This window comes from Zingiber officinale, chromosome 6B (assembly GCF_018446385.1).
Source record: "Zingiber officinale cultivar Zhangliang chromosome 6B, Zo_v1.1, whole genome shotgun sequence".
Classification (NCBI taxonomy): domain Eukaryota; kingdom Viridiplantae; phylum Streptophyta; class Magnoliopsida; order Zingiberales; family Zingiberaceae; genus Zingiber; species Zingiber officinale.
Genome location: NC_055996.1, coordinates 119,208,722 through 119,218,208, shown reverse-complemented (window position 1 = coordinate 119,218,208; position 9,487 = coordinate 119,208,722). Strand labels below are relative to the sequence as shown.

The following is a 9,487-nucleotide window of genomic DNA, read 5'->3' as shown; positions in this document are numbered from 1 at the left end:
AGATAGCAAGAGGAGTTTGTTGCCCTATTTAATATTTTTTTAATTTTTATTTATTTATATTTTTGTTAAATATTTTTTTTATTTTTATCGAATTATTTTTTTACATAAATAAATGTATAAAATTTAAATATTAATATAATTATAAATAATAAATTATAATATTAATTAATATTATATATAGTAAATAAAATTATAAATAAAGATAAGTGAAAAATATAAATAAAAATAAATAAATTAACTGTGGATCAGGGAAAAAAAACAGTGATCGGAGAAGTTTATGATGATAAATTTTTTAATTTTTGACATGACAATTATATAGGGGAGCATAAACATCTGCAGCGGGTTGACGATGGCCTACATTCCTAGGCGCTAGGCTTGATTTTCATTCAATTCTATTGGTAGCTATTATACGAGTTATTTTATCTGACCGTTGATCCTCAGGTCTCACTTTGAACGGATCCGATCGGGAGCCGTGGAGCCTGTTCTATAAAAGGCGTGAGAGGGTGTTTTTTTCCCTTTGACCTTTAGTCGTCTCGCTTTCGGACTCCTCTCCTTCGCATCTCGATCTTCGTATCGGTTAGGGTTTCGCCATCGGCGATCGGAATGGACGCTTTGGACTCCGTGGTCGATCCCCTGAGAGAGTTCGCCAAGGACAGCGTACGCCTTGTCAAACGCTGCCACAAGCCCGACCGCAAGGGTCAGTTCGCCTATCTATTTTTCGCTCGGTTCGGTTGATTCTGTGTCTTCCTCGGATCGGTGTGTTGTTGTCGAAATTTTGATGTGCTTTATTTGGATTCTTATTGATCTACACGGATCGTTGTCGCAGAGTTCACCAAGGTTGCTGTCCGCACTGCGATTGGCTTCGTGGTAATGGGGTTCGTCGGGTTCTTCGTCAAGCTAATATTTATCCCGATCAACAACATCATCGTCGGTTCTGGTTAGGTAATTACTCAGATAAGGAATTTATGCTTATTCTTTTGATTTTGTAGGCTTTGAACTCAGAAAGTTTCATTTTCCCACCAAGTTATCTTCTCTGATCGTCGTGCGTTTATGTACTATTATCTTTTTAGCATTGATCCATTATATCCCGATTAACAACTTCAATATTGGTTTTAGTTGGGTAATCTATAGATCAGAGGAAGTTGTGCTTTTGATGCATTTGATTTTCGAAATGATTGTTCTGATGCAGAATGCACGATTTTGTAGGTTTGTAGTTTGAACTAGAAAGTTTTTTTCTCCTTAGCAGCTCGTCGGTTTTCTTTACGTATGCTGTTATTTTGTTATTGTTGTTGGACTACTTGTTTCCTTGTTTCACTTGACGATTGCAGACACAATATATTTAGCTAGAAAACATCAAAAAATCTGATTAGTAATGTGTAAATTATGCTGCTAATTTGAACGTGTTATGAACCTGCTTCTTGCTATACATATTGCATTTGTGAGAATGATTGTGTTTAGAATTTGCTGATACATTAAATACACTAGAAGATAGTTCATGATTTTTGCTTTATGTGAACTCTTATCTATTATGCTCGAGAAGGATTTATTTTTACTAAAATGTTTGATTACGAACAAAGCTTGCATGTTTAGTATCTGTTTAGTCAAAATTGGCACATCCTTTCAAAAAAAAAAAAAAGAGTATGTATTTATGAACCACTCAGTCAGTTTCTACATCCTTTGGATGACACACTTCCTTAATTCATGCTAAGATGACATGAAATGTAATTTGTGGTACTGTGCAAGAAGTTTTGCCTTGACAATATTTGTAACCAGGATGAGTCCATACATTTAAGAAGTACAAATTAATAATGTTTGAGCTGGTTGGTTGTTAGAATTTAAAGTTTTTATGAGTGAAATTGTGTTCATTTAAGAATTGTATTAACATATGAGATGATACATAACAAGAACAAGAGAAAACATAAACTGGTACTACTACTGATACAGTTTTGAAACTGACAAGCATATAAACTGAAGCTAAATTGCACAAGTAAAAACATTAAAAAAAAGACTTTAGGCACCAAAGAATACCCAGTCTTCAAAAGACTGGTTTGAAGATTTCTGCACAGCCCCCAACTTTAGCTTTGCATAGACAAGATAGCCATGAAACCAAACTTCATTAAACACCAAACTATTCAATGATACCACCACTTTCACCTTCTTCAGGTAGACATCTGAGAAGGCTTCTCCTACTTGGAAAGCTAATCACGACTAGCCATGAAATCAAACTTCATTAAACACCAAACTATTCAATGATACCACCACTTTCACCTTCTTCAGGTAGACATCTGAGAAGGTTTCTCCTACTTGGAAAGCTAACCACGACTAGCAGCATAATAAAATAAGCCATCCAATCTAATCACTAAGGAATGTAAACCCTATCAATCCCAGTAGAATGTTCCAGTAAACATTATATCTGAGTCAAACGACCTCCAATTCCTGTTACTTAGATCCAGCTGGTGAATTATGAGACTCAACTTAGAACCACACCTCAAGTAGAGAGCTTGGTGATATGTGTTCACCCGAACAGCCCATACATGAAGCAATTGAAGCCACTTGTGCATTAAGTATACAACTCTGTTTGTGAAGCCTTTATGAAAGATAAGTCCACATTGGTTCGATCCATATACATTCTTGCATGCATTGAAAAGTTTTAGAGAATTTTGGTTATTTTCTTTCCCTATTCTCCATTGGTAGTTTATCTTTATTCATATAAGTTGACTTTACATCTTGCAATTCTCCCTGATGGAGTTGTCTGTTTTGATCTGATCTCATCCTTTTTCCTGTTTCCCTTTTTTGTTGATATATAGCATATATAAGCTTGCTTCTCTTACTTTACTACATTTGCATTAGTGACTGTAAACCTTCTGTTCCATTTGTTTTTTGCTTTCATCACATGGTTCCTTAACTAGAAAGCTAATAATGAGATTTTTCAATAAAGGATAGACTTTCTCCCTTCTTTAGTGATATATGTATCATATCTAAGCTTGCTTCTCTTACTTACTGCACTTGCATTAGTGAATGTTAACCTTCTCTTCCAGTTATTTTTGCTTTCTTCTGCTTTGTCTACATATGGACACATGGTTTGTCAAATAGTGAGTTAATGGAATTGCCCTGGCTTTAACTTTAAATCTTTTAATTAGCTGGTTGGCTTCAAATGTAAACTTATAGTAATTAAAGAGTCAATTGAATTAACAATTTACATAGAAATAGTTGGTATTGGTTTTGCTTATCAACTTTTTTGTTAAAACTACTATTTAATTCAGATTTCCATGTGTTAGTTACGGATGTCAAGCTGTCTTCCCCAAGAAAATCACAAAACAAAGCTGATCTTCACATCTTCCTTGTTTCAGGTCCCCATGATTTACCTAGCCTTTGAGATAAAACAGACATGAAATGGAATTGCAAGTCATATCTAGGCTGCTGACAATCTTGTTTGCTGCTTCATTGTTAGGCCATCACTCTCCGTTTGTTATAAAAGTTTAATCTTTGTTTTGTTGCTGCTTATCACTGATTTTCCTTTTTCTATTGGATTAGTTTTGTTTTTATTTGTACATTAAAATTTAAATATCTGAGATCTCTAATTCGATTTTCTGGCAACTCATTAAAGCGTGGGTACTGTATCTCTGATTGTGCTCTTCTTGATAGGGTACATACCTGCGGTGTTTATACGTGTATCTTAATACTGCGTACGGTTTTAAATAGTTCATGTCAGCTCAAGCAAGTTGGTTTTAGAGATGGATACGTTCTCCATAGCTGACAATTTGATTTTGACACCAGAAAATTTAACTAATCAATTCATTTTTGCTTAAGCAATTTGGTTTGAGAATTAAGTGCTTAGTTGATATTGGAATTAGTGCTTTAAATAGTCGTAGGGAAATTTTAAATGAATGATACAGTGATGAATGAAAAATGTCTAGGCATTTCTGTTAAAAATCAAATAACAAAGAAACATAAAATCGTTTTAGTAAATAAAAAAATGAAGAGCAAATACCAAATCCAAGTTTTAAGAAAATGCGACAATTTACTAAACATATTAAGTTTTAGAATATCCAAATGAGTTTTAAAGTAAGTTTTAAAATTATTTTATCACGTATTCATTATTCATTATACTTATTTTATTATCGTTCTCAATTGATTGTTGATGAAAAATTATATCAAATGTTTCTTATTCATTATAAGTGTTACGACAGTTATTTTCACTAAAGGACATTACAAATGATTTCCTAGACCTCTCTTTTATTGGATAATATTAAATATTTGATTTTCTAAATAGCATAGATCAATTAGTTGGTTTCTTTCAAAGTGCTTCAAAGTTTTCACTTTTTAAAGATTCTAACTTTTAACCACTTGCCGCAACTTAAATAAACCATTTGCATGTGACTAGCACGGTAATAAGTAACGCGCCTCTTGTTTTTGTTCCTCAAAGGCAACTCAAACAGTAGCCATCTATCTGAGGGCGATAAACAATGACAGTTGCTGTCCAAATCTGTTGAATTAGGGAGCTAAGGAAGTTTGGAGCTAGCAAAGGCAGTTGATGGTCAACTCAAATCAAGTAGAGAGCTAAAAAAAAAGGTTGAGCTTGGGTGTTTAAAGCTGCTACTTGGATTATAAGATATGACACTGTGACCTTGATGCTTCCCTTCAATCCCATGTACGTGCGTAAATGGCATTCGACGTACACGAGGCTGCCACAAAACACAATTCAATGTGAGGCTACTCATATCATTTAATTACGATGTGATGTATCGCTCTTTGTTTGTTCACCACTTTTTTGGAGAGAGCAGTTTTATCGCTGTTTTGCCAGCCGCTGCTTTCAAGTATGTCGATTGCTTCGTCACCTATAGCTGGAAGACTGAAGGAGAGTTGAAGGTGTTGTAGGTTCGATAGAACACGCACGATTCAAGTCGGCAGGGACACCCCAATGGGCTCATGCTCCACTGAGAATTTTGGATCAAAACCTCAATTTTCAAATTGAAAATTGTAGAAATCCTCACCTCATTGTAAATTACATGAGATTCAATAATTGACTTAAATCTTCCTTCGCGTGCAGAGGAATCAAAGCTACATTTTGTGTTATAATTATTTGCACCCGATTTCACAGGGTCTTCAATTCAAGTTAATGTCGGTAGTCCGATTATGATTCGGACAAACAAAATCTTAGTTGAATTATAATTATTCAGTAGAGACCTGTTTGATTTTTTTTCTATTTCATGTCCATGGAATCCAATCATTCCAACTCATTATGCTTCAATGAAACCGTCGGTGGCTGAGTGATGTGGGGCAGTGACAACCTCCTTCCCTCTCGTGCATCCATTCGCACATGGCCATGGCCCCGGTAACAGAGTTGCTTGGCCTCAAGGACTCCAAAGGTTAATGGTACATGCGAATTAACCTGTCTAATTGTATAACTATTACAACGATCACAGATAGTAGACATGAAAATCATGATTATACATCAAAAAATTATAAAATCTAATTAGTCCATTTGAACTTAAAAAATAAGTATTCTGGGCGGGATAGATCTGATCCCATTCTATAACAAGACCAGAACTTAAAAATCGAAATATAAGTGTTTTTTCCTGTCAGGTCCGGCGGTCCAATTTGATTTTGATAGCCATGATTGGAATGGTCTACATGTATGATAATATTCTCTTTTTTGTGATAGCATAGTGTGGTGGCCTTGAGGTTTCTGTTTCGGTTTAGGAAGGGCCCTTCAATCTTCTATCATTACTAGTTGTTTGATGGTGGATGAAATACATTTTGAAACTGAAATGGGAATAGTTATAAAGTTACTAATCTAAAGCCCTGACATATTGTTTTAATTATGTTAATCCGATGGAATATCTATTATTATTCAACACAAGTCTCATCTCCAATGCTGCTCCTGCCGACAGTTTATTAAAAAAACCACACCGACCAAAGCCCAAGTCGACTGTCGTCGTCATTAAAAATTAGGTCACCCAAATGCTAATTAAAAGAAAGAAAGGTAGAAGTGGAGCACTCAGTGAGGCAGGCAATTAATAAAACCAATAAAGCTTCTCTTTTTTCCAACTGTGTAATAATAATTAACTGAATCAATGCAAACTATACATAGCTTTTTTACACATGACCTTTGAAGCGATGGTCTTATTGTTTGAGAGGACAAAGAGATGCAATGAAGCTCTCTAGTATCACTTGTCTGAGTTAAAGTAGAAAAAAAAAATCCAATCTGAACATGACTGTCCTTTCTTCAGTGCAATGTCAGCTCATTTGCTCCCCGATGAGATCGAGACCCACTACGAGGAACGAGACGCCCTGGAAGAGCAAGAAGTAGAAGTGAACCCCCTGAGCCGACAGCAGACTCCGAACGGCGGCAGTGAGGAGGAGGAACGAAAGGGCCAGCTCCTTTTTGTAGATCTTGTTGGCCTTTACGTGTTGTAGTTTGCTTATTTTGCTTACAGCCGCAGCAGGTAGGAGGTCGGATTCTGATGACCGGCCGACCTTTTTGGTGACGACCCATTCGTATGAACTCCCCAGTTGGAATAGTCCCGAGACCATGGCATTGAATTTGGTCACCGACATGGTGTTTTCGAAGAGAAGGTAAGGCACGATGAAGGGGGACGATCGCAACGCCGGAAGAATGTTGAGGAAAGACATTACGATGGGCACGTAGCAGATGACCCAAACAGGCAGTTGGGCCTCCGGGACGAACATGGACAGTGGGAGAATTACACAAAACAATGTAAATGAATAGAAAGGAAGAACTAACTTCCTTAAAAGAAAGAATAGAAGAATCAAGTTTGCCTTCTTCCACATTGAAATCTGCAATCAAGCCACAAACTTCAGTCGAACATGGATGAATATGTATGTTAGCTTTACTAATTACTACCTTGGAAGCTATGATAGCCGGAAGACATATCCGAAATAGATGCATCGGTCCGGAGTGCCACCGATGCTGCTGCTTCCGGTACGCCTCGAAAGATTCAGGGACTTCGCATAACACCTAGCTCGTTGCATACAGATCAGTAATATTGTGCAGGAAAGGCGAAGAATATATATAGACTTGAATTCAGCTAGACTCGAACCTTTACATCATTTAAGAAGACGAACTTCCAACCATGGAGGTGAGCGCGAACAGCAATGTCCATGTCCTCCACGGTCGTTCTCTCAAGCCATCCTCCCGAATCCTCCAGCGCCCTGATTCTCCATACGCCCGCCGTCCCGTTAAATCCGAAGAAGTTCAAGAAGACGCCGTTGACCTGTTGCTCGACTTCAAAGTGAAAGGCGAGATTGATATTTTGAAGGCGAGTCAATAGATTCTCGTTCGTGTTTACGAAGCTCCATCTCGCCTGGACCAGTCCCAGCTCAGGATTCCCCTGCACGACAAAATCCATGTAGAAAAGATCAACTTCCTTCCGAGCAATATTGTTGGTAGACGAGTCGAATTGAATTCCCTTCCATACCATGAAGTGTGGAATGGTGAGCTTGAGGAAATCAGGATTGGGCTGGAAGTCAGCGTCGAATATCGCGACGAACTCATAGTCCTTCACGTATTCACAGCTCATAGCGGACTTGAGATTGCCGGCCTTGTAACCGGTCGTCGCCGACCGATGTCGGTACACTATGTTTACGCCTCTCCGACTCCATTTGGAAACCTCAGTGCTGATGAGTAGCTGGATGGCTCCATCATCAGAATCGTCGAGCACTTGAATCAGCAATCGATCTCTCGGCCAATCGATTTTGCAAACAGCAGAGATCGATTGCTCGTACACCTGATTACTACTAGTTATTCCAGTGCTCTCCATCGAACAAGAAGTAGAAGAAGAAGAAGAGATGTTTGTTTACCTCTCTCTCATTACGCATAGGAATTTGGACAAGAACCATAGGGTGGTACTTGTAGCCATCGTCTTCGGCCTTTGGTTTGATCTTTTTCAATCTGATCCAGAAGCAGCCAAAGCACAAGAAGAGCCTGTCCAGAGACTGTATGATGAACAAAACTATGCACATGTTTGACAGGATTTGGATTGGGTAAGCAATGTAGTTAATTCGGAAGGAAAGCCATGAGAGGTAGGCTGAGTGGATCCACCCCTGGATCTCGATCGCCTCCGGCAAATGCAATTCTGTCTGCCGGAAGTGCCACCGGTTCCAGTACGCAACGAGCTCGAATGCCAGTGCGGCCAGGGAGAAGAACAGGAGGCCCTTGATTAGCTTCAGCAGCAAATGGGGCTTTTCGGAAGCATCGTCAACGCGGCGATGGGAAACCAACCTTTTACCGACCGCTCCCGGCAGCGCCCACAGCAACGCTGCCGCCGAGGCAAGGCGGCCGGCGGCGTGGTGGGCCTTGAGGAGAAGCACCCAGGTGAACTGCTTAGCGTTCTTGCCGCGGCCCTTGTCCGTGGCGGGGAACGCTTCGTCGCCGGTGGCTGCGATCTCGAGAACGGAGTAGTTAGGATTCTCCATCGTCACCACCACCGGCGTGCCCTTCTGCTGCTGCCGTTTCTCCCTCGCCCACCACCTGGAAAAACCCGACCTTGAAGCCATTGCAGTCAGAAGCCTATCAAAGCTTCCAGATCAATCAACGAGCCAGGACTACAAAATCCGCCATCAAAATTCGATTTTTAAGCGGGAGATTCAAGCATTTCGGAGCAAATGCAGCAATTGAGACGCGAAGGAACAGCAGCAGCAACAACAACAACAAAAGGGGCATGCAACTGGGATTAGGGGGGTTCCTGACCTCCCTTGCTGGCTAATCTTCTATGTGGAAGGATGGAGGGGAAAGGTATCTGCTCTGCAGTTGTAAAGCTTGGAAGTTGAAAGCAAGTGGAGGAAGGAATCAATCAATGGGTAGGTCTTAAAACGACACTAAGGTTGGCTGCTTCGATCCACCATTCCCGAAACTTACCATGGTTGAAATTAATCTGAAGGAAGTCTCAACTCACGTTGCAGCAAAATCTTAACGCAAGGCAACAAGAATCTGTGGAGCTCCGGGAACTGACCAATGGAGGTTGAGATTAAACGCAGTAGAAGTAGGAAGTGGAGATTTACCAGGAGATGAGAGAAAAATGCATGGTAACTTTTTACAGTCGAAGAAGCAAGAACTAGCGACTGCTTTTGGGAAGCAAAGGATCAGACTTGTACTATATCTTTTTTGCTTTCTTTTATCATCTTTTCAACAATTCTTTCTCAGTAAGATCCATTTTGCAACAGGAGTATGATTCCGTGTAGCAATAACAATTAGCCTTCGCTCTGTTCTAACTTCTAAGTTTGAAAACATTGCACCATATTTTAGCCATCTAATAGATAATAGTCCTCCGTGATTTCACTTCCTTCGTATTAATTTAGGGACGGATTGACGGGATATTGGGACGAATGAATCTATCTTTTATCAAATAAGTTGGAAAATATTGATATTATAATTTGATAAATCAATAAATTAGATTATGTTCGAATGTCAATTAAGTTTCAATTGGGTTAGGTAAGTGTGATGGTCTGTTTTATTGCGGAAGGA

The 9,487-nt window shown here is 39.1% G+C and overlaps 2 protein-coding genes across 3 annotated transcripts; one reads left to right on the top strand and one right to left on the bottom strand.

The window, feature by feature from the left end:
• The first annotated feature begins 525 nt into the window (after window positions 1-525).
• On the top strand, window positions 526-3,597 carry LOC121989256 (protein transport protein Sec61 subunit gamma). The gene is made up of 3 exons (XM_042543177.1): window positions 526-697; window positions 827-942; window positions 3,351-3,597. Exons 1-2 carry the CDS (start codon window positions 604-606, stop codon window positions 940-942), a joined length of 210 nt encoding a protein of 69 aa, XP_042399111.1. The 5' UTR covers window positions 526-603; the 3' UTR covers window positions 3,351-3,597.
• Window positions 3,598-6,042: 2,445 nt separating this feature from the next.
• On the bottom strand, window positions 6,043-9,107 carry LOC121989255 (probable xyloglucan glycosyltransferase 2). Of its 2 annotated transcripts, XM_042543176.1 has the most exons (5): window positions 7,825-9,103; window positions 7,443-7,751; window positions 7,065-7,355; window positions 6,869-6,982; window positions 6,043-6,801 (listed from the first exon to the last, which is right to left on the bottom strand). In XM_042543176.1, exons 1-5 carry the CDS (start codon window positions 8,518-8,520, stop codon window positions 6,241-6,243), a joined length of 1,971 nt encoding a protein of 656 aa, XP_042399110.1. In that variant the 5' UTR covers window positions 8,521-9,103; the 3' UTR covers window positions 6,043-6,240. The 2 variants fall into 2 exon arrangements, with proteins under 2 accessions (XP_042399110.1, XP_042399108.1); XM_042543174.1 differs by having other exon boundaries at window positions 6,043-6,982; window positions 7,825-9,107.
• Window positions 9,108-9,487: the final 380 nt, after the last annotated feature.